This window comes from Camponotus floridanus, unplaced genomic scaffold, assembly GCF_003227725.1.
Source record: "Camponotus floridanus strain SB8 unplaced genomic scaffold, Cflo_v7.5 scaffold9, whole genome shotgun sequence".
Lineage (NCBI taxonomy): Eukaryota > Metazoa > Arthropoda > Insecta > Hymenoptera > Formicidae > Camponotus > Camponotus floridanus.
In genome coordinates, this window is record NW_020229860.1 from 2,098,820 (window position 1) to 2,126,195 (window position 27,376).

At 29.9% G+C, this 27,376-nt stretch overlaps 1 protein-coding gene across 2 annotated transcripts in view; it reads left to right on the forward strand.

Moving 5' to 3' along the window:
- LOC105257546 (neurexin-1) overlaps positions 1–27,376 on the forward strand; it is a 212,841-nt gene that overhangs the window by 123,697 nt on the left and 61,768 nt on the right. For both annotated transcript variants that reach the window (XM_025414874.1, XM_011268232.3), the window contains 3 exons: positions 2,427–2,585; positions 5,941–6,093; positions 20,262–20,336. In XM_025414874.1, the coding sequence (XP_025270659.1) occupies positions 2,427–2,585; positions 5,941–6,093; positions 20,262–20,336 (387 nt within the window). The remainder of the gene's footprint in view (positions 1–2,426; positions 2,586–5,940; positions 6,094–20,261; positions 20,337–27,376) is intronic.

Sequence of the window (27,376 nt, forward strand, 5' to 3'; positions counted from 1 at the left end):
CTGACGCTCAACGGTTCACGATTATTACGACGCGAGAAAAAGTACGCTATTAAAGGACCTGCTTTTCCCTCGACTTTCTATGCGCTCCTTTCGTTACTGATTTTCTCAATTAAATTTCGTTTCAAGTAATAATCTAAATACTCAACTTTAAATATTGTATGCGTGTAAAGTATTCAGATGGGAATATAAGTTTTCTCTCTCAAATTTAATTAAAAATATATAAAATTTCTACATTATTGTTATTTATATTCATCTTAAAATTCTCATCTGCAATGTTATAATTATTATCTACAATTAAAAAATATGTGCTGAATTCCTCATTAATAAAATTATATATATATGTCAAAATGAGATATGTTTTACAAACAACACTATTGCATTAGTCTAATTTAAGAGAGAGAAAATAGTTTCAATAAATTATTAGTTCAGTTTATATATTGCGACACTGTTATAATATTTAAGATGTCCATTAGCATGAGTTGGCAAATCCAGACGCTGTTAATGAAGATGGAAAATTAATTAAGACGGAAAATTAATTTCTTCTCCGCGATAGCGCGCGATATTGCGGTGTCCCGATTCGATTCAAAGCTGCGAATTTTGATTTACCTCGGCTTAATTAAATTTCCACCTGAATTAGCAAGTTACCAAGTAGGCGAATTCATTGACACAATGATTCCTGTGTGCGAAATATAAAATTTCTAAAGTTAATCTACATTTGGAATATACTTTTTTATAAGGCATATTTTTAATTAAAGGCGTCTGTCGATGTGATTCCACAAGGAAACCGTGATCAATAAATAGTAGACGAGCGCAACAATTCCAAGCAATTACATAATAAATATTAAATAATTAATTATTATTTTAACTAACGGTAGCTTGCCATTTATAAATTGATCATGTAAATAATTATTTTATTAATTATATATAATTATATTATTTATTGCGCACATGAAATACAATAATTAATATATTGAGATATAAGGTAATCAATATCGTAAAATACATATTACATGCACAAAAAATACTCAATTTAAAGTTACATGAATTTAACTGTGTCATTTTAAATCTCGATATTATTAAACTAAATTTTGCTACACATAGATGTAATCATCTCTCTGTAATGACAGTAAGACATTTACATAATGTATCTTTGCGCTCTTCATGCAAAACGGTGTGGAACACTGGTTACTCGCAGACAGCTCCTTAATTTTATCGCGATGACTGTGGGATCTATTTGTTCACTGAGAAACATCGGAGATAAGGCCTCGAGGATTATGAAGGAGATTGCTCAACTACGGTCCAAGGAAACGCCCTCGACAAGAGAGCTACCTAATTACAATGAGGAAAAGCGGAAGCCTCAAGCAGGGCCGTCCCTAGAACAATAACTGGAATTTAATGCTGCACATCGTATTTCTTGAAGTTAAATTAATCGATGAGCTCATTTTTTCTTCAAAATACTATTTTAATTTATATTTATTTATGATACTTTATATCTTTTATAGCGCCAGCGTTTTCCAACATTTTTTGTTCTTTCCAATGAATTTAAAATCGAACATAAGCAAATTCTATTTTTTTAAATATTAAATTTTAAACAGGAAATAAATTACTACAAAATTATTATAAAATTTAAAATATATTTATTTAATGTTTAAATTTTTCTTATGTTATTCAATTAAAATGGAAATCCTAGGCTTACATTTTTGCCAAGATCTATACACTTGCATCACAACGACCTTGGTGTGATAAGTGAAGATGAAGAGTAAGAAGATAGTATCTTTCTCTCGATTAGGTGCCTCCGGGAAGACATAACATTCTAACGTTTTACTCTGTTCGCTCCTCTGAGTTTGCCGCCCTGTTAGTTAGAACGATGGATGAAAAAGGAAGAGAATAACCGGGAGATAACGATGCCATTGCTAAAGTCGTAATGGACCACTCCTCAAGAACGGCGATTGTCTAAATGCTAAACTTTACGGTATACCCGCATGATTGCTGTGGAAACTTTACCCGCTCTTTTTTAAGGATCGAAACGATACCGAGGTTAATACTGGTTACCCTTTTCAAGCGTAAAGCACAACGACGCTTGTAATTTATCTGTTTGATAAAAAATCACAGACAAAATGAACAAATATTTTCATTTATAAAAAATATATATACTCCAAACGCTTTATCTCTATATAAATAGATAGGAAATTAAAAAAAGTTTATATAAATTTAAAAAAAAGATTAAAAAACATAGAATAATATTTATAACATATAATAAAAAACAAACATGGAGGTATATTGAAATAAAATTCACGCTTATTTGAATTCAAATATGTACCAATTATACAAAGAAAACAGACTATAATAAATAGAGTTAGAAATCACATTAATTCTATAATTTGCCATGAAATGGAATTTTCGAGATACTATTCTTTCTGTTGCAGCTCTCTGCTATTGTGGATGGAATTTACGCCGAGCACGGACACACCGCGGGATCTTTCACGCATTTAGTAAGCGATCGACTTCTCGTCGGTGGAGGCGCCGGTGCGACATCCTTGCAAGGCGCTAAAGGGATCAACAACTTCGTCGGATGTCTAAGAAAGGTTACACCCCCCTGCGATAACATGATTTATTTATACTTTCCGCTAACTTTCCACCGTCTCTTCTGCCTTAGTCTCTAATAGACTAATGAAAATTGCATAAAACGTAATAGAGATCATTAACCTTTTCAACGTGAAATATTTACAGAGATTAAAAAAAGAAATCACAAATTCAATAAGAAAATAATGTAGAATACAAAGAAACTTGTAAAACTTTTCGAATTATAATACTGGCTTTAAAAACATGTCAGATAGACACGTTAAATGAATGGGAGATAAAACTAAATAAAATAAAATTGCTATCTTAATACTATTTTAAAAAAGTATAATTACTAAGCAAAAAATAATAGATAATTAGTGATAAGATATAAAATTTATTTTATAAAGTTTCGAAGAAACAAATAGATTAAAACTATATTCTCTTTAGTTAATTTTAAATACATTCAACTTTCACAAAACTTCAATTTGTGTTTTAAGTGTGTGCAACGAGGTGTGTTCAAACTTGGAAAATTGTGTTAAATGATGCCCTCGACATTTTCACCGGGAAGAATCGATTAATAAGTTCTGCAATTAATCTCTATTTATTGAAATTTAACTGATTTATTTTGGTATTTCGTATAACACATCAAATGCTTTGTGTTTTTTCGTTTTGTATCAGTAGAAATAACGTAAAAATACAACTCTTTCTCTTTTATTATTTTTATATTTTCTTACTATTTTTTATCATATAAATAATTTTCCGTACTTTTTCTACTATATAAAACGATAATATTATTGGAAAATAAACTGTATACATTGTGTTCCTTGTAATTATTAAATTACCTTTTTTTTGTGCTGTTTTTAATCGAACTGATTAGCAATTCGAACGATAATTATTCTGAAATGCCATTAATTGATTTGCCAATAGGGAATCGCGATGATGTATCATTGAATCTTTTATGAGACAATATTAGCAGAGAGAACGTGTAATGATCATAAATTTTCTGAATCCTTTCAAGAGTATATATGTCGCTTAAACATTTTATGCTGTAATAAATTTAAATAATTAAAAAGTTGGCTGCTATATATGGAATGCAATGTAATACGGTACATTTATAAAATAATAAGATTTATTAACATTGTGCGAATGAAACAAATTCGAAAAAACGTTTGTCAATTCTCTATAGTTTGATTACATATACACACACATGATGTCTTTCTAGAATGTTTTAATTACAAAAATATACTACAATATCGCACAGAAAAATATATAACTATATAACTTTTACAATTTGTGGATTTTTTAACAAAGAAGTTTTTTCTGCATCGAAAATTTAGAAGTTGCTTTTCATTATCTCTTAAATATAATTAAATATTAATATAATTAAACTCTCTTTCTAAATTAAATTTTTGTTGTACTTGTTTCTTGTTAAAAGCCATTGAAGATTAAGTACAAAATAATTAATATTTCGTTATCTGTTGGATGATTGTTACAATTTACTTTTAATAAATGATGATTTATATGCTTGTAAATATTGCTACTTTCATACATTTAATTTAATAAAAAAATTAATTTAAAATAATTAAAAAATACATAGATAAAATTTATAATTCATACAATAATAGATATAAAAAACGAATATATAGATATTAGAGAATGTTTCATTCTTGTTCAATTTTTACACGTAAAGTTCTGGAAAATTCTTATATAAATATTTGTATCGATTTTTTGAATAGATTGTTAAAGAATTTAAATTTCATTAAAATGTATTAATCGAAATGTTTTGATAGAAAAAGTTGTCAGTAAAAGTTAAAATGATCAGGCTTCTACAAATATATAATACTTATTACATATCTAAAATTTACTAATTCGCTAAGTAATACATAAGTTTATTTAAATAAATGCTACGATATTATTATTTTGCACTCTCGAAAGGAATTCCGGAATTATTTCTTATCGATAGCGATGCACAAACTTCTTGTATCCTGGATCAATAAAAATGTCCACCCAACGCAACGAGGTGTCGACTTGGTCATCGCGACGCAATGAAATATTCATGCTAGCAACTTACTTGGGGAGTTTCGCCGAGAAGTGAAGTCGAACTAACACGCCATGGGCGGCGACAAAAAAACGGGAATAAAGCGATAAAACTCGACGCAATATAAAACGTTTCGCGTAACCGAAAGGTTAACGACGACTGTAATTTGCTGACTGTTTGCTACTTAACTAGCACGATGCGAATCGTCCCTGGCAAATTATTCTTACAAGTTTTATTTACGGGCACGTTCGCGATATGTAAATTGTTCAGATCTTATTTGTGAGATTCTTAATTTTCTACTGCAAATATATTGAATTATGATTATTATCCAAAACGAAATAATCAAAAAAGCTTTTTCTTATCAATTTAATATATATAAATTTTTTGAAATTAATCTTATATTCTATATAAATTCTTCATCTTATAATCGTATACTGAAAATATATATTCAAGAGAGAAAGAGAAAAAGAAGGAGAGAGAGAGAGAGAGGGAGGGAGTTTTATGTATAAATTAAAATTCTTTAAAATCTTTTTTGATTAATATATACTAAGCGCGCTTGCATATTTAATCAGTAATCTATCAAAAAATCAAAATAATTTATATAAACGATCTATCGTTCAATCCAATTCTTTTTTAAGAATAATTGAGAAAAATAAGCACATGACATCATTTTAAACTGCAACTATTTATATCGTTGTTAATAAGAAAGCATTTGTAGAAGATTGGAAAAATTGTCTCAATTTGTAGAAATTTGGAATCATGAAGCGTATATTCAAATTTAAACATATTTAATTTTAATTTAAGTTTTAGAGTTAAATTAAACGCACATATTTAATTTAATAATTAACAAAAATTTTAAATGAGGATAGTACATGAAAAGTACACATCTGAATTTTTATTTAGAGAAAAGAATTTTTTTTAACTAATTATTTCTTTAGTAACGTTTAAATTAGAATCAGATTAATTACATACATCGTCTACAAAATTGCAGAATATAAAATTGTTAAAAAAATGCTTCATCCTCAACAAGAAATAATATCTCTGTGAATTTAGATAAAAAATTATATTGCATACAATTTATATAAAATTTAGAAATTAATAAATAATATCAAATATTTTAATATATTTCCATATGTAAAGAAATTTAATTACTTCTTAAAAAAAATCAATATGTTTTAAATAATGCATTAGATAACATGATACTTGCATTAAAAATGTTTTTGTAAAATTTTCTATCTCACTTTATGGGAATTAATGATACTAGTTGATACAAAAATCTTTCTCTTTCTGCTCCTATTGTTACATCATGTGCAGTAGCTGTCATAACTCTGTGCTCGCAGGTGGAATTTACTGGAGAAGGAGTCAAGATGGAACTGATCGAAGCGGCCAGGAGCGGAGCAGCGGGTGCTGCGGCTTGGGGAAAGATGGATTTTCACTGTCGTGAGCCAAGAGCCTCAGATCCGATCACGTTCACCACCAGGGACTCGCATCTCGTGAGTACATGTTCTCCTTATTTGCGATAAAACGCAATGTTTTTTTAAAATGTTTATATGAAACACGCATTTTCTCGTTGCCCATTTGTTGGGTCATTTATCATTTATAAGAAGAAACAATAAGATTGTCCATAATAGAGAAACTCCTCTCATCTTAGATTGTATCTATATAAACATTATTTGGAAAAAAAAATCTTTTAACCCACTTTAAAATGTCATATATATCTCTATTAAAGTATTATTACTCGAGTTCACGATTCGATTTCATGAAATTCGCTTTTCTTTTTTTAGTACACGATATATATACGATGATAAGATAAAATCGTGAAACTATAAAATATGCAGAACTATCGGTCTTCATCATCATTACACATTTATATGAATAAAGCGAGTTACAATCGTTCCAGATTAATCGTCTTTATTCGATAACGAACGAAAATTTTATAAAGGGCAACATTTGCATGCACGTGTTTATTAAATAATGCAAGGAAAGGAAAAATATCCATCCATTATAGTAGATCCAATTCCATTATAGTAAAGAATCGTGATGATAGAAATATCCAATTAAATCGAGAATGTAATCGAAGAAATTTTTACACTAGTCAATCGAGTTGCAAATAACTGTTCGGAGCAACGTCGCAGTTCGCTTTCTAATCTCGCTTTTCGCGAAATATCTCTGATTCTGAAAAAGAGTCGAGGTCAAGGAAACATTTTGCCAATATGTCCTCGTTCTAAATTAGAGATCTTCTTGATTTTTTTATATCGAGAAGAGCATTCAAACTCTTGCACGTGGCGCACGTACTCGATTGCCGATACGCAGTTTGCTTCTCGAAGGCACGTAAGTTTTTAGGAAAAAGAACGCCAAAGAGAAATATTAAACGGGCAACGCAATATACGAGCAAATTAATTACTTATAAAAGTAAAATAAAATATAGTTTATTATAAATTATTAAAATTATGAGTTATTGAAAAATATAATTACAGGAAAAAACATAAATGAGGTGTCATGTAGGACTTACTTTGGAATCTCTGATGTACCGAAACTTCAGCATTTCGTTCTTTTCTACCTGTGCATTGTTGTTGTACAAAGATATTAACGTTATAATGCACCGTCTATAATTTTCGAGCACATCCCTTGCCGATTAACATATATATATATTTCTGTTTCTCTAAAAAAAACTTCCAACCAGAAATACATTTAAAAAAAGAGAGTTTGATAATATAAAAATTTTTTAAATACTACCACAGAATATTATCGACTTGGGGGAAATCCTACGTAACTGTAGTTTCAGAAATTGTTAAAAACTCTCTATTTTCTTTTTCCGTTGTTATATCCGAAGATACGTTTTCAACGCAATAGATTAACACGAGTACGCTTCGCACAGTGCGTACCCTTGTGAGCTTTTACAGGTCACGAAGCATCGTCGTTACCATTGCAAATCCTTGTTGCATCGGCCATCACGCTGTCAAAGTACGCGTTCTCTGAAAGCGCATTTGCCACCCTCGCGCAGAAGCTTGTTTACGAGTATGACCATTCTTGGATTACACTGCTCGCTATCGTCGTGGTTTATGCAACCAGTGCATTAATACTTGCAGCATCTATTCTGGGATATGCCTGTCTCTTTGTCTATTCAGATGGTAGAATATCTCAAAGTCCTGGCACTTAGTGCTCCAAATAAGTTGCGTATAATTGTAATCTATGAAAAGTAGAAATTGAAAGAAGATCCAAATAAAGTTGATAATTTTTTTCAAGAAATGTAACCGTAGATAGCTTACATTTAACATCAAACTTTCGTTGACAATAAAATTAAGTAATTTCGACATACAATATCTTCTTATTTTTAAATTAGAATTATATATATCAAAATTTATTTCAAATTTATTAAGAAATGCGAGAAAGGTCCGTTAATAAAGCTTGATTATAATTTCATTCTCTATATTTTTCCTTGAAACTTAATTCATCAGAAGTCGTGTTTATTTTTTCGAATTTCAATAATTAATTTAATAAATAATCTTTTTTTGATAATAATAAGTGACTTTCATGAGATTATAGGAAAAAATGGATTATTGAATTCTTAACGAAAAGATTATTTGATTATTTAGGTATATTATATAAGCTTCAAAACTACTATTTTAATGTGCAGCTTTTTATTATGCATAATATGCACGCGAGAATGAAACTAGTGCACGTGATATTCTGCAACTACTTTGGGTCACTGAGATTTTTAATTTAATAAGAATATTAAAGACCTCTTTTCTTCATAGCTATTTAAATATGTTTTATATTCCTATATATATCATATTCGCACAAGAGCTACTTATAACATAAATACACCTTACCGTAACCCCCCTAGAGTTAATGGATCACTGCTTTTGGGCTCGAGTCTAATTAAATTTAATATCCGATAATTTAATATAAATGCAATTGCAGAGCCAACTCAATGTAGTAGATAATATCGGATAATATTTTATCGGTTTAATAAACAAATTAATATACAATTAGTATTTGGATTCAGCAGGGAATTTACAGTAAATAAAGAAATTTTATATATCCTAAAGCGATACAAAACTGTTGTGTTAAATGTTAAGATAAAGCTAAAATTATATGCAGATTTATGTCGGTCAAAAACCGATTAATATAATAAACTTTTATTACAGTATTATTCATACATAACATTCATAATTTATACGGCAGTACGATCGATATTACTTTCGATTGACGTGTATAGCATTAAACTCATTATGATAGTGAGCAGATGGTCATTCAAAATGGACAACGCATGGACTCGCGTTCGAGATTCAGTTATAATTAATATCGATACCGGCATACGGGCGCAATTACCCAGTTATATCGTAAAGCTGCATTCGCCCTCCTCATGTTGCGGCAACACAGTACGAGAACATATGAATACGAATGTCGGTATTGTTAGCGTATTCATAATTAGATCGGAAGCTATGATGCCTGCTGTGTTCAGATATCGATATCTCGAGCTATTCTGAAATCAATGGACATACAGGAATGTATTGTATATTGTATATTGTATTGTATATATGTATCGAAATATTGCATTTGCGATATTTCATACCGAGATTAAAATACTGTAGATAGTTTTGGAAATATATGCGTCAGCAATAAAGACATATTTTCGAGGAAAGAAGAATTTTTCTCGACAAAAAATTGACTTGACTTTTCTATTTCTTCAAATCTATTGATTTTCGTAAAATGAAATATTGCATATTGATAATCAAAAGTCAGATAAAACTTTAATATTTGAATATCCGATTCGTCAGAGAGATTCAATTCATTCAGTCACAGATAAATATTTCAAAATGTCTTTCTATATCTTGAAATCAATAAATTGAAATATGATTCATTAAATGCACAAGTCTCGGGATCTTGGGCTTTGTTGATTCACCATTTCGTAAATTCCACGTCTTTTACGTGATAGGTCTTTGATTCTTCATGTGTCGTTTATTTGTCGTATCCTTTACTTTTAAAGCCCATAAAGTTTCAGGAATCGTTGAATTACGTTTTATGTGCTATACTGGTACCGCGATCATTCGCAAACGAAAATCAGTGCTGGAACATCATAGCGACCGCACGGTGGACTATTTTAAAGGAGTAATTAGAAGATGAGACGTTTGCGGGAAACTACCACAGATCGAAACGCTCCTTTGCTCGATGGCGCCAGTAGTCAGAGTAAACGTCAATGCGGACGTTACAGTGGTTGCGTTTTAATTATCGAAAACCGTCGCGGTTCTGCTTCGATGACCATCGAAGTTACTTTCTTATCGAATACACATATTGGGATTTATTAATAGAAATTTTCGTCTTATATTCTCAACAGATTCTCATTACAAAAAATTATTTAATTAAAATTAACTTAGAATTAACTATTTCAATCATAGTATACTTATTAATGTATATTTAATTTTTTACGTAATCGATATCTTCACATAATTTAAATTTTGTTCATATTTTGTAATTATTTATCTTGATGCGATAAAAAATATAAGAATATATAAACAAGAGAAAAATAAATAACGCAATATTTTTCTTGTAACTTAAATTCTTGAGGTTCAATAAATTATATTAACATATCAAGTTTGTTTAAAGCTATAAATAATATGTAATAAGACATTACATGAAATGACAGAGAAAGAGAGAGAAAACAATCAAATTTTCAGACAATATTTTAAAACGTTAGCTATTCTCTTCTGCTTTGCCTGATTTATTAAATTTTATTATTTTATATATCGCATGATTGTATTATATTTGATTTTATATATGAAAACTATAACAAGAAACTAATAACTCACACTAAATGCAATATCGAAATAGCTATAAGTTGTATAAACTGTTATTTGCATGTTAATATAACCATGAAAGGGCTCGTCGTCATTTGTAGCTCGGCTATTCTAATTGAAACTCGTTACACTCGAAATTACTCTGCATCGCATTGTATCCAGTATTATCGTATTATCATATTAATACTGTCATTTCGTTCCACTTGTCAAAAGCAAATTGTACGTTATTAGCAATTTAAAAAATAATGTTTTATCAACTCTTGTACAATTCCTTCTCAATTATTACTAAATCACAATTAAAATGTTTCTCAAAATGATTCTTATTTCATTACAATGCGTGTAGTAATTTCAAACTTTTACTTTTACTTTTACCAACTATTTTTTAACAGGTTGATGTTATGCAAAAATCTATACCATATAAAATTTCCGATTAAATCAACAAATTATTAAAGTTATGAGTAAATGATATGTAAACCTAGAGATAAATCAAATAAAAAACCTAAATAAAATATTATTTTTTTTTTAAATTAGTGACATTTCATATATAATTTAAAATAATTTTTATATAAAGTTATCAAAATTAATGCTATGGTCATTCAATATTATATTATCAATTAATAACTCTAAAGTTTAATGAATTGTCATCTCTTAAAAATATATATTATTTTAAGGGAATTAAAAATGAAATATAAAATTAAAATAAGATATATGTCTATAAATATCATGTTAGAGTTTTGTGTGTGTGTGTGTGTGTGTGTGTGTGGTGTGTGGTGTGTGGTGTGTGTGTGTGTGTTAATTTTTTTTATATTCAAGTACATCAACTGAATGATTTTTGTGCTTTGATTACAAGGACGATGCAAAAGCGCAAAGGATATCTCGCATAAGATTTTTTACGTTTTGCGGCGCATTGTATGGTTCTGCAGGGGGTTCTTGTTCCCTCGCTGCATTACGTGCACGGAACACATTTGCAGTACGAGCGCGTCGGATGCATCGCCGCTGTTACACGCCGATTTTCCTCGTCTACACGGCAATGCCCTTGATTTATTCTACGGAACTTCCCGTGTTCGGCCATCTAATGCACCACGGCCATATAGCTATCCCGTTGCACACGTGGCTACATGCATCAGCGAACTTCGAGACTGCACTTTTTCATCCACCCATTTCCTCTCGAGTTTCTACAAAATTAGTGTCATTAATCCGACGCACCTCGGTTTATAATTAAGCAGTAATTCAACCGAATCAAAACGAAATAAAGCAGATTTTGATATTTATCTGATATTTACTAGACCAAAATTTTTTCAAAATAATATGAGTTTTATTGTTCATTAAACTTATTAGAAAATTCATTATTTAATGTGTATATATTTGCTACTTTCCCCTCTGGATACAATGTATTGATATTTTTGTTTCAAAATATAAATTAATTATATATTTGGCGTTATTTATATATAAAAAATATGACATTAGTTTAAAAAAATATGTAATAAAAATGTTCCATTATATTTATCAACATTTTTCATATATCAAAGTTTTTGTTGTCTTTAAATATAATTTTACTGTCATCCTTTTATGAAAGTTATTAGTTAACATGAAATGTGCATATATATTTAATGCTTATTAATTAAACAATTCATTTGAGAAGAACATAAAGTAAGATTTTATGTATCGTAATGTTTGTCCTGGGCGCATAGATCATGAAAAATCGTTGTCGGGAAAGTCGAAAACTGGACGCCCGATTCGCTTATTTACCGTGGCTACGGAACAGAACAGGAGCCATTAGCGCAAAGTTAATTCCAGTTAAAGTAGAAAACTCGCGAAACTACTGCCGAGCTGGGCGACATATTATTAGCCAGCTTGCAGTCGTTTTCGTCGGCGACTTCCGCGACATTATATAGTTACCTGCGGTGCACGTTATAAATGTAAAATGCACGGGATGGCCGCAGCAGAATTATTCTTCAGAATTTCCAACATTTAATAATTTACAAGTATGTATATAGAGAGGCAGATATGTGAGACAGAAATAGAATAAAATATAAAATAAAGGTATAAGAGCTATTCCTACGTTATATAAGCTAATCATAACATTAAAATAATTATATAAGTATTTCTCTTATCGAGTAGTTGTATAAATAATTTATTTCATGTGTGACTCAAGAATATTTTAAATATTTTAAATATAGACATTGACCGACATGTTATTTTGTCTCCTTATCTCTAAATTCCTGGGAGACTTAAATGGCTCGATTAAGACATCGAGGATAACTTGGATATCTCGGATTCTCTAAACTTATATTCACTAGGTTTCTGAGGAATAATTATTTTTTGAAAAAATGCGTATCTGCTTCATTATTGTTCAAATTATTTTTTATCAAATAATATTCAAAATAATACTTGAAATAATATATTGAAATAACACGTTTAAAATGGCTAATATTTGAAAATTACAAACATTAGTTTAAAGATAAGAATTCTGATAATTCTTTTAAAATTATCACTTAATTAATAATTTCTATTAACACGTTTCAATAATAAATCCTATATATTTATATTTATTAATCTCAGGAAAAAATTTTCAAATTATTACAACATTTAAATAATTTAAATACTTATAACATTTAAATAATTATTTTTAATCATCTGGATCTTCTTTGAAATGTTTTCATCACTGGATAAAGAAACAATTTTATTAAATCATAAATATAATTTTCTTTTTTCTATCCAATATCTAATAAATAACGCGCGACATAAAATATAAATTATTGACTTAAAAAATGAAAAAGAAATATTTTACGGAAATTTATTGTCAATTTTTGCAAATATATTTAAAAAGCAATAATCCAACAATATAATAGTATTATTTATTTATAGTATTGCAAACAGGAAATATGTGCAGTATCAATAATGAAATTGTATTGCATTTGTCATGAAAGATGTATGGAAATTTCGATTGTACGAGATGATCGAATTAAATTCAGTCTTGACTTTTCACCACACAATTTCGTTTTTGTCTATTTTACCACGAAATACAATTTAATAATAAGAATTGCGCTACAAAACAGCGAGAACAACGGGATGGGACAATAAAAATCGAGCGCCCAATGGCAAGAACCGGAAATGCTCTGCCGACCGAGAATGCACAGTATGCCTTTATAAGCAAAACACCGGAATTTCCGGTAATCCAATTAGCCAAAGACGCGAGAATTACCGCGAATCCCCTTTCTCGGATTCACGCTTGTTCCTCGGCACAATCCCCGACTTCCTCTCTCCCGACTAATTCGAGAACGATTCAATCCCATTCAACCTTCTCTAGTAAACGGTAGGATAGAAAGCTAACGAGTCCCGAATGAGTTTAACGAGTGCGACGGAAATATGTTTCTCGTGTCGTCGATTTGAAACAAAATGTGAGTTTGCATTTCAAGAGAAAAATTATTGATATCTTTCATCGGAATTTAGCGTGATTCAATTCCCATTTATCTTTATCTTTATCATCTTTCATTAATCATTGTATGAAGTGATAGATATGCTCGTCAAGTACCTCACATGGGATCCTTATGGTCTGTGAATTGTTGCCAAGATCTATCCATATCTGACCGAGATGGTCTCAGAATACTTCACATCGACGTAGAATTACGTTAACTCCCTTCCTTTCTCAACCATTTCCACTTCAATGGATCGTTAATCCACACGAGATCAACCCACACGACTATCAACGGTCTCGTCGCTTTCGCCCCCGCTGCGAAGAAATTGAACAAGTATTTATGATCCCTTTTTTTGTAGGGATGGCGATCCTTGTGCGCGCTCGGTTTCACACTCGGCGATTTACGATATTATTTCTATCGTGAGTTGCAGGGAATCGACCGTGTAACTTGGCACGCGTTACAGCAGCGCGAACGTCATCGTTATTCAACGAGATTAGCCCTTCGGCCTCGTTTCATGTTGTATCCCTTTTTCCTCTTCTCCCCCTCCGTCTCTTTCGCGTTCACTCTTTCCAAACATTTTCGCCTGGATAGACGACGAATCTCAGCCGGCCGGAAAATATACGTCCCTGCTAAATAAAACATTGTCGGGACTGGGTGCGAAGTGCACCGCGAGGATAAATGGACGAGAAAGCGCACGACGGGGTTGCATCTGGGAAAAGTGTCGGAAAGAATAGCGCGGATATACTGCTCGCTTGCAATCCTGATTTCTCCCTTTTTTTCTTTTTTTTTCTCTTGCTCTCTCCCTCCCTCCCCCCCCTCTCTTTCTCTCTTTTTGTTTCTCTTCTTTTTTAGTTTTACGCATTCCTTTTTTTTTTTATTTACAAGTTACTCATAGTACACATGCAATAACTTGATATTATTTTTGTTACGTATCAAAGCTTTACGTTAAAACAATGAAACTACGTTTAAAAAAATTTGACTGCTTACTTTGAAAATAAATACATAGTGCATATCGATCAACTCAGTAATTACAAATTATTGATTAAATTAGTATCTACAAATACTATCTATACAAACGCTCTTTATGAAATTAGAATTTTTCTAAGCAAATAATTTTTCTATTAGATATTTTATTTTCTAAAGCAAGGATTGAAAAATTATATACTAAATTATATAATACTTTCCAAATGAAAAAATATACGAATGTGTGTATCATAATTATTTTAAATAATAGGAATTACTTTGCGCTACCATTTTTTTGCTTGATTTAACGAGCATAAACCTCTCACATTAATCTTAAGAACAACGTATTAGAATAATTATTATTTATTAAGAGGAACTACATAACTTGATTTATCAAAAAGAATCCACAACTACAAATCAATTTGAATAATAGGTAAATCTCTACATTCTTATGGATCATGCTACTTTTTTTAAATAGTTACATCGCGTGCATTGTTCAATGATGGTTTACTTCGATCGTTACCTCGCGACACACGTGATCGAGAATTACGAGTCACGATTCCGTTGGAAAGTAAATCCAGCCCGCACTCGTAAATTTCGCGCACAGCTTGAGCAGATTTAACGATTTTCAGTAAAATTATGAGTTCCCATCTGATCGACGAATCGATGAGATTTTGATGTATTATTAAACATAAATCTCTTTTCATTAAAACTTATAATAGAAAATGTTCCAATAAAATGTATAAAATAAATGTAAACAGATTTCATGAAAATTATCTATAGAAATACATTACTTGTACAAAAATAGGGAAAATATAACATTTTTATTGAAGTTCATCAATATTCTTCCCTCTTTTTTAAATCATTATTATGAAAAAACTTGGAGTTATTTTTTCTGAGTCTTTTATTAAGTCTTTAATTTAGCATTAAATAAGAAAAAACAAGTTTGCCAAATAAATCTTACATATAAGATAATTTTTAAATATAGGTCACTAAGCTTTAGGATCTGAACTCTTTGACTGATTTTTCCAAGGATTTTTCCTTAGAGAAAGTTTAATTGAACGCTATGCTTTTTTCACAACTTTTTAATTTTTAACATTAAATATTCTCAAAGTCTATTTAATTTTAAATTAGAAATAAGATTTTATTTTATATATATATATATTTATTTATTTATTTATTATTTATTATTTATTTATTTATTTATATATCTATTATTCTTAATATTTTGTTTAAAATCGTTGATTTTTTATTTTCTTATAATTCATAAATTATTTATCTCATTCTATTTTTATAAAACTGAAATAGAGTAGATATATAGAAAAATAATGTATGTATTTTAAATTAGAAACAGAGAGAGAGAGAGAAAAAAATATATGTGTATATGTATATATATTAGATATTGAGAAAAATTTTTATAATAACAATTCCAAATACTTTTTTTCAAAAAGATTTCAAAATCTATCATTAAAATATTACATAATAAAGTATTCTGCCAAGTTTCCAGAAACTAATAATAAATATAATAAACAGTACATTTTTCCCAGGCATTTAATAATCTTTTTCTAAAATGTAGAAACGAGAAAAAGAAAGAAAATGCATTATATCTATATTACTACAGACAAAAGTGATTCGCAAAAGTATATTTGAAAGCGTTATTATATTATTTTGTATTAATGCTTTTAGATTAACATTTTTCTTTCTCTCATTGAAATATAACATTAAGAATGTCTCTAAATCGATGTTCCATTCGTTTCTTACACTCTAATTCGTGAAGTGACTTGATCTTCCTTGAAGTATTCTTACGGCCAAGTACCGTGCCTTCCTCTTCATAGTAAAGCGAGTAATCGGGACAGTTGTAAGACGCCCTTCCGTCTTTTAATTAACGTACCAGCCGTTTTCGGTGCTGGTTTAATTAACCGAGTGAACTTCTCTGCAAGGCGACCAAGTTCCAAGAATTAATAAACGCGAGTGTAATGTTTACAGGTAGCATAATAATTAATTTCCATGGTGACTAAGTTTCGCGGCATTGTCGAATGCTTCGCGAAACTTTATTCAAATGTACCAACAAGTGAAATTAATTTACCGAGTTAATAGTATCCGATATGCGAATTGAAAAGTTTATTTCATAGTGCAGATTACGCATTTATGATATTATTATTGAGAATTTTGTAGCGTAATCTTCATTTTTTAAATTCTACTTAATTTTATTTTAAAATAATTTGGAAACAAGTTCTTTAAATAAAAAACTTATAGATTAGATAAATAATAATAGCTAAAAGAGAAATCTAAAAGTCTACAGAATATATTTATAATATATTTTTACAGTCAATATTTTATAAATAAAATTATACGTCTCTTATAAATACTATTATTAATACCACAGAATAGTCTTTATGGAGAATACAATAAAACTTGCAAAAAAATAACTACGTGTAGAAGTTAACATTGTATAAACCATATTTATCGATTACTTGTTCTTCTTGGTAATTAAATATTCTTTGATTAATTCTTAACCTCGACCAAGTTCGAAACTTCGCGATGGAATAAGAATCTAGCAATTATGTGTTAAATTATATCTTAATTTATAACGATACAAAAGTTTTGCGATGAAAAGTTTGAGACGAAATAATATTAAAGCAATTTATATTTAATTTAAAATAAGAAATTGGTAACTCGTTACTTTTGACACATTTCTAATCTGTCAAATGCAAGGTCTTTGCGACGGAAAACTGACAACGAAAAAGAAATTTACCAATGGAATTTTTTAAACAGAATTATGTGCCTCGTACAAAATTGGCCGGTATCTGGGTTAAGTCGTGGATCCTCCCAGGTATATTTTCTTATTCGTGTGCGTGCTCATCGAATAATCTGGCATAATCTGTCACGAAATCGCTAAGCCTCGAGTAGCTCGAGCTTACGTGACGTCTCGAAAGCGTCTCGACGAGAGATGGCCGTATTAAATCCTAGCACAGGTGGATTTTATTCTACCGCGGTATACCGAAGATATTTCTCATGTACTTAGATATCATCCTGGACGGCTCCAATAATATTTCCGTCAGTTTATACTCTAGGAAGTGAGATTTGTCATCGTATTTGATGCGATTGCGTCTTTTGACCTCAAAATTCTGATATTCTTGGTCGACTTATAGCAATTTCCATTATGATTTTGTATTTTTATCGTATATTAAATTTCATATATGTTATATGCTCTTCCCTTTTTTTATTTCACACATTAAGCATTGTCGTTTGCTTCTTGTCAGTGAATTTACTTGTGCGTAACTTTCACAATGTTCTCATTTTGTGTGCGAACTCTGCGGCTCGCTGAAAGTTTTACGGGTATTCAAGACGAACGCGTGTCTCCTCATATTTATGACAAGCGCCTTAATGCCTGGGCACGATGTGCCGACACGAATCCTCTGCCGCGAAGACTTTCAGCGACTTACTCCTCTCGTTATATCGCCCGAAAGATAATTCTCGTCTTAAAGTGACACATTATACTCCGCGACGTGTTTAACGATGCGCTTTATACTCATTTCGTTCCAAAGATGGCTCGTTGAGAGCTAGTTTTAAGAAGGATTGTTTAAAAAAGACTTAAGTGCTTGCCGTAGTAAAAATATTTACCAAAGTATTCTTTATGTGATGCAAAACCTTTTCTTCTACCCAATTTCAACATCGGAATAGTTAATTAAAAAATTCAATTTTTCCTCATATAAGTTTTACATATTTTTATAGTATATTTATGATTTATATGTGAATTTAAACACAATTATCTCCTAAAAATAGAATTTTAATTTTTTAATTTTCATAATAGATTTGTTAATTTTTTAAATCAATATTAATAATTCTTCAATCATAAAAAGCACTTTTAGAATAGACTAAATTTTTTAAATAAAATATTAAGAGAAGTTTAAAATATTGGAAATCGAATATTTAATATCATAATAAACTCTTGTAACAATTTTAATTTTGAAAAATCCAATAAAAGTACATAGCAACTTTTCATCTATATATCGGATACATATATACTAATTTTCTCTTTTAAGATTTACAAATATATATGAATAATTAATGATGAATAATACTTAGGAGAAAAAACGGTATAAAATGTATTTAAATCTTATAGACTAATATTTTAGAATAATATTTTTAGATAGAATAATATTTTTTCAATAATAAATGTTTTCTACAAATTTTCCTTATATTTTATATTTTAAAAATGTTTTAAGATTCGAAAGATTTAAATAAATTTGATAAATGCAGTAGTTGCAAATGATGATAAAGAAATTTCTGCTCAAATCTCATGGTGTACATATTTCTTTAATGGAAAAAAAGCTTCGCAAAGAAAAAATCCTATGGAGTTCAGCAAACAAAAATTACGCTACGAGGTACCTCCAAGGATTTATCCGCCAGGGATGTGCTTGACAACGAATGTTCTTTAAACTACTGTTAAAAGTCGTACTTACTTTAACCTCTCGTGAATGAAACTTTATTGTCTCATCCGCAATTTATTCGTTCGCAACAACTTGGCAATCAACGAATTTAGCATTTAGTTCTACGCAAAGTAAGAAGTTAATGTTAAAAGTTTCAGGTGAAAATAAAATATGTTAGACGACCGCCTTTTTTACCTGTATTCCTCATTTGAATTGCGGATTTAGACTTAATAGAACACCTATAAAATAAGATTTCGCGTCCATCAAAACGCAGAGACTCGAAAATCAATTCCTCGTACGAGTATACGAGAGCTGATAGGAAATTACGAGAATCTCCTATATGTCTAGGTGGAAATAAATTTCCGAAATCGATTGTTAATGTTGCGCTGTCTATCATGCGCCCTGATTTTCTCCCTCGTATCGAAAAACGAATAGCGTGCGAGAAATTCATCGAAATGTGGCGAGAGACAAATTTGGTAGAAAAGAACGAATATTGGAAATGTTGTTCGTGCCAAAATAAATTCTCCAAGTTGGCAACTTCTCACACGTCATTAAACTAATGTTATAATACATATAGAAAATAGGAAAATCAAATTTTTCAATTTGTACGATGCAATCATTTTAAAATCACTCTCTCATGATGTTTTATATAAGTATTAAGCACATTGCATGTTAGTTCATCATATAGAATTTTTTAAACAAAAATAAATTATAACGATAATAATCGTTACAACTTCTAATCAAAAGTGCTCACTAATTTCAAAGATGTTATGTAAAATATTAGCTAAAATTTATACATATTTTCTATTTTTTGGACTCATACTGCACTATAATTAATATTAATATGCGTATAAGTAAAATCAATTATTAGTACTTTTCCGAGATAAAACTGGCACCAACACGAAAAAAGCACCAATGAGTACATAAGTCGCACAATCATGCGACGTCGATCATTCTAAAATCGATTCTCAATGTTGCTGACCCTTGTGCGCCCACACATGGTCGAACTTGGGCCAACGCACGCTGTTGGACTGCCATTTTAAAGAAGGCTGGAGCGACGATAAACATGAGGCGACTCCACGGCCTTGTGGTCACCTTCACCAGCCCAGAGTCCCACCTGGTAAGCCTCAGTATCACAAGCTTGAAAAAAAATCAGCAAGTGAAAGAAATGAAGCTGAGAGCTCAGCTCGCGAGCTCTCATTTGATTGGCCCGGACACGCACCTGTATATACCTAATTGGCTAACTTTCACGCGAGAAATTAGCTTTTTAGAGAGGAGTGATCACCAGAGCACTTTCTTTTCTTCTTCTTCTTCTTCTTCTTCTTCTTCTTCTCTATCTTTCTCTTCTCCTTTTTTTCTTTTTATTTCTTCTCTTTTTTATATTTTTTTTATATCTTTTAATCAGTCTTTAAAATAGATGATATTCGAATAGTAAAAAATAAAAACTTTCAGATATGTTCAGATTTTTTTCCTGAAATATATGTGTTCGAACATATAATTATTTAATAATAAAATTACATTTTTTAAATTATTACGCATTGTTAATTTATAGAGAGAAATATCATTTAATCGCGCATTGTTTTCTAACTTAATCATTTTTTTATGATGATAATAATATTTTCTTTACCTATATATTGTAATATAAAAAAATAATTATGTATATATTAACTATTCTTACTAATATTTTTTATTACACTACGTTTATTATTCTTGCTATTATTTCATTCAAAATATACACGAAAGTATAAATCTTAAAATAATATAATCTAAATTGAAATATATAGATATATTGTGAATTTATAAAAATATTGCAAATATACATATATATATAATATATGTGAAGAAGTCACGAACATAATATTCAAACGATAGAATGCTTCAATATTTGAATACATCTATATATGTATCTCTTTATGACCCTTATCTTCTTTCTACATCCAACTTTATTATTTCTTTCTACTCTTCTTTTTCTTCTTTTATCAAAGAGACACGTGGAGACTTGTGGAAAGAATTATTGATATGAAACTACGTATTATTGCTACGTATATATAAAAATCTTCATAACAAGGGGATAGAAAGAGAAAGATTAACTAAATCTAAAAAATCGTGTATAAAAATCATATATATTATATTTATTATCTAAGATATTTGATCACGAACTATTATGAAAATATTATTTTAAAAAATTTCCATAATATAAATTATTTAAAAGTTTCCAAAATATAAATTTTTTCAATCAGTATTATATACAATTATTTTTGAAGCAATATATTATCAACAAAAAAATATAACAAGAGAATTTGATTTTAAATTAATTGATAGCATATTTTACTAAATGTTTATTCTTGTCAATAATCTATAATTGTTTCCACGAGTGCTTTCTTGCAAATGGTTAGGGGATGAATCACAATATGTACATAGCTCAAATGTGAATAATATACGCACACGACACTTAAGCTAGCTCTAGGTACACCACTGGTCATTGCACATGCACGCAATAATCTACGCTCCTCTCACTATCATCATCTCTATCATCGACGCGATCCAGACATCTTTATGATTGTACAATACCATGAGAGAGATTGGGACTTAAGTAAAAATCAATTTTTATTATTTTACCAAAAACTGTATTATTTTTTTTAATAAACAGAGATAATTAATTATTACTGCATTCATTTTTTCTTACAAAAAGTAAAAATTCTCTCACCAAATTTATTAGAATTAGTTGTCAATCAATTCGAACAATCTAATTTATTTACTTCGAAATGACTGTGAGCGCGATTAATAAAATCAAATTATTTCTCGACAAGTACTTTAATTTTTGGCAGATTGAGGCTTGTTGTGCTTCTTAATTTCTATTGATCGATAATAGCGATCATTTCATCAAATCATCCTCTCTGCCTCACGGAATGAATGATTAATGAGCGTCTGACAATTGCCTTTAGCTCGAGCACCAAGCTGCATGAGGAAAGGAGAACGAACGAAATGCACCCGCCTGCATGTTGACGCCAAAAATTACGTCTAATTGTATTTTCAGGATGAAAGAACAGATCGACGCCGATTGGACCCACTGTTATCAGTTATGCTGAAACATATTCGTTTCGAGAGAAACGTACACCAAGAAGCAGATTTAATTACAGATCAAATGTTTTAAAATTGTCATTGAGATTTAAAATGCCAGAAATCTCTTAATCACTGAAAAATTTCTGCCCTTAAGAAAGTATAAATATTTTTTATTTGTAAAATATTCTGATAAAATATAATAAAAAAAAATATTTCGTAAAATACTTGCTACACAAAATAATTTTTACTCATATGATGTACATATATACGTATATGTATACATACACACACATAGGCGCGCATGTGTATGTGTGTATTATATATATATATATATGTGTGTGTACATATGTATACGAGTATATGTATGTATATCATATGAGTAAAAGTTATTTTGTAGCAAGTATTATATATAAAACAAATTAATGCAATATGTTAATAAGATTTTAAAAATTTATATTATGTATTATTACATATATTTGGCGTGTATATATTGCGTGTAGTAAATATTTACTAACAATTAAAAATTGCATTGATTTCTAATTTTTTCAATTATACATATCAAGAAAAGAATTATACATATCATTGAATCTTTTTTTAAAACAATTATTACTTTAGAACAATTATTAAAAAACTCATCTAGTTATATTTTATAATATATAATTATCATCATAGCATATATATATATATATATATATATATATATATATATGTGTATTTATATAAAAAAGATTAATAACAATAAATCTGTAATAATAATAAAAAAAAGATTATACTACAAAGAAAATTATACATATTAATATTAGATGCTATTATACATAAGATTGCTTTATTATTATTGCTCTTACAATTCTAACCTTATTAATAAATATGTTATAATAAAAAATTTATAGAAACATAGTATTATTAAAAGATTTAAAATATATTTATCGCGGACAATTAATAAAAATAAATCTTTAATACAATAAACTTTTATAAAAATCTGCTTCTAAATAATTTAAATACTGTGTTCGCTGTATTAACAATCACTGTTTCAGCATTGCTCGGCAACAATGGGAAAAGCGCGTTATATTATCGATATGTCGGTACATGTATTGAAGATATGTAAACAAAAAAAAGAGAAAAAACGAGGATAAAAGGGAGGGAAAAAGAGAGAAAGAGAGAGAGAGAGAGAAAGAGAGAGAGAAAGAGAGAGGTTTCAAATCGATCGAAATATATCATAATCAATAATCAATTTCAGAATCAATCCCATCCCGTCTCACAGTCGTTTCACATGGTAAAGATAAAACTTGACATACACAATACATGACACACACATGCGTGTACATCTTCTATTTTGTTTCTACCATTTCGCGAATATAAAGATAGCCCTAAATTCTCGTCTACTGAGCCTCAACACATATACACCGTGCCTAACCACGATACCAATATCGTAACTCTTGCGCAGCTGCAACACGGTGGGGCTCTGGGTAAGAAAACACTTGGAATAACTTTGAATATATATTTCTCGATTACTTCGTGCCAAAAGTTCCTTTACCTCTCTCCTCCCTTCGTTCTCATCCCGGCAACAACCCCCCGGGGTACTTATCTTCTACCCTTTATCTTTTCTCCGAGGTTTCTTTTTAATTTACGACGTATGCTTTGCTTTGTTTTATTAATGTTTTTATTGTTCTTTGAATAAATCTTTCTTCTTGAAATTAGACTTTTTGCGTGAATATTGAACATTTTTATTTATAAATTATACATATTCGGCAAATGCTTCCCTCAGTACATAACTTTTTAAATTATTTCTACACTTAATATAAATTTAAATTAAAGATTATTTAGAGGTAATTTAGAGGTAATTTATAATTTATCTCAATATTAAGAAAAAAATAATAATTCTAAATGAATTCTAGCTAGTATTTTAAAATTTGACAAATTGATAAATACAGATATTTTAATTTCTATTATATATATATATATATATATATATATATATATATAAGAAAAGATGATATATCATTTAAAAAAAGAGTAGACATCATATAAATATTTAAATGTAAGTTTGCTTTTAATATTTCTACAAATAACTTGCTCTATTCTCATCAGCAAAAAGATCTAAAATATTCATTCAGAGATTGAATATTTTGTGTAGCCTGGAAATAAAGTTATAATTTTAGAAAATATAATTTTCTAAATAAAATATAAAAAAATACAATAGTACAAATAAATAAAATTACTTGAACACAATTTTTGCATATAAAAACCATGCATACGTCACACATTTTTTATCAAAATCACTTTATATTTCTCATTATATATTGCCAAGTCTATTTATATTCATTACTTATATTAAAAACACCTTACAATAATTATTGCATTTCAGCTTCCACAATGTTGTTAAATTATAAAATCACCGATCAAGATCACCGAATTGTCTCTAACTTGATCAAAAATTTTAACATATCTCTTTAAGATTTTTTTTTCAAACATTTACGTCCATCGAAGCAATCAATAATTCAGGGCTTTATGCAAAATTAGTTTAGAAGAGAATTTACTTATTCTCAAAAAAATTCCTATCCAAAGTTTTATGAAACCCTTGCTTTTCCTTTGTCCATTCTTTTCGAGTTTTCTACAATGTATTTCAGGATACTTGATCGCTCGCACGGATCTGCTCTTCATCATCGATGGAGTTTGCAGGTGAGAGATCATTTAATCGATCTTTTGAGGCGGGATACGAGTCCCGAGTGCGCGTAAACACTTGACTTTTAACAAAGCCACTGTGTTACGGAGCATGACACAGTTACTGCGGTTGTAAGCCGGGCTATAACGCTCCGCGCATCAGGCTTGGAGTAGCTTGCACAGGAAGCAGCTTGCGGTTTCTAAACTCTGGATAGCTTTGCTCGAAGCGCGACAGGCAAACACAGACGCGAATTAATATATACAAAGCTGTCACATGCGATGTTTAAAAGAGCGGTTAATTGAGCCATCAATTGCGTAAAATCAAAAGCATTTTTATAAATTATTATTTGTTATTGCTTCTATTCAGCACATGTCATTTCGATTAAACGCTTTTAAAGCTCTATCTAGATTGCTTTTTCCATAAAAATACTAATTCCCGAAATAATATTAATTTAATTTACAATAAAAAAGGAATTACATTAAAGATGCTTCATTATTTTTTGCAAAAAGATTGTAAAATTATCGGAGTAAGCGAAAATTATTAAGTATTGTCGTATCGTGAAATTTTTCTGAAAAGAATATGACGCATTTCTTTAACAGATTACAAGCAATTAACATATGTTATATGTTGTAGTTACATGTTGAGCATATATTTAGTTATAATCTGACAGTTTATATCGTTAACTTTGCAACGTTCACGATCAGGACAAAGTCGATATATAATCGAGGGAACGCGACGATTAGTTTAGATGGGAATGCCAGCTATCAGTCGCGGATTCACGTTGACGTAGTTGGGGAAACTAATCAGCCAACCAACGTGTATATGTACACTAGTCGACCTTAATCCGTCAGAATCGGTTCGCCAAGAAGGAGATGCTATCCGATAGCTACCGATATTGCTGCCACGTTGACGCATTTCCATTCGCTGGAAATTCTCATGGGTCGTGTAACGCAATCAGATGGTTAGCAGGTACTCCCACGTGGTCGCGACCTACTCATCCACCTGCACAACAGGTTGTCTATTTTCCTTCCTAGGCTCTACGTGTTTTTTTTTTTTTTAATTAATTTTTTTTAGATCTTTTTATCCCTTTTATTCTTACACGAATAGGAGTGAAGAATATTATTTTTGTAATTAGTTAATGAATTGTGAAAAAATATGAAAATATATTAACAAAAATTTAGAGAAAAATTTGTCTCAAAAGTTTCTATCAATTTTAATGAAATAAAGAATATATTATATATATAAATAAATTTCTTAATAGTATGAGATAGACAATTGACATTGGAAGATAACAAAATTTTCTTTTAGAAATTTTGTATGCAAGAAACATAATATCTCCCTTGACAGAGATGCCACAAGAATTAATAAATTTAACAAGAATCGTAAAAATATCATAATATCCTGTTCAATATATTACGTCTCTCGCATATAAAAGTTTTAAAACAAAAAAAATGTTTTGCTTCTCGATGTCGATTATTTTTCATGTTTAAGAAATTTATTAAAAATTTATTTTATCGAAGTACGAAATAAGAATTTTGACACATATCCCGTAGTAAATTTAATTATACATTTATAAAACCAATATATGATAAACTTCAAATCAAAGCATCTTCAAAATTTTAATCAACAATAAGATGATTATTAAAAATTATCATATATCGTTTATCATTCTAAGCTATGACTTGTCGTAAAGCTGCTAATATTGCAATATAAACTTTCATCATTTCCCTAATATTGGATCGAGAAATGTTTTCCTTAAATAGCTGAAATTTGCGCAGTAAGTGCAGTATAATAGAACATTTATCACAAAGCTCGCATAATCATAATTGACATTTGCTGACAGGTGCGGAGATCGGAAAGGATTGGTAGCTCGTAAAATGGAAGAGGGGTACGAAGGGGCGCGTCACTCGCGGATTAGTAAATAATTTATTTCAGGAAGTAATTTAACTTTTCTAATTGATCGTCTGCTCGGTCGAGAGTTTCGCGAAAAGGGCGAGGCGTGGCGTGCAGACAGAAGGGTGAATAGAAGAATGTAGCCAGTTTCAGGATGAAATACCTCAACGAAGCGCACTTTGCGCAGCGGACTAGCGAGATGAATTTCTCGGCGTGGCTGCCCCAGAGAGATTTCCAGTTTCCACGTAATTCGAGGGATTTCGAGATATAATGAGATCGATGATGATTACAAGCCCATGATCTATGAATGTGATGTTTTGTGTGTGTGTGTGTGTGTGTGTGTGTGTGTGTGTGTGTGTGTGTGTGTGTGTGTACATTTGTTTGTATGTATGTGCGCGTACTATTTTTGACAATCGATTCAATATCCACAACATGAATATTAACAAATAGCTTTGCTGTATTGATTATCCTGCGATTGAAATGTGAGATATTCATTTTGAAAAAATAATCAGAACGTTGCACATTGACTATACGATGTACAA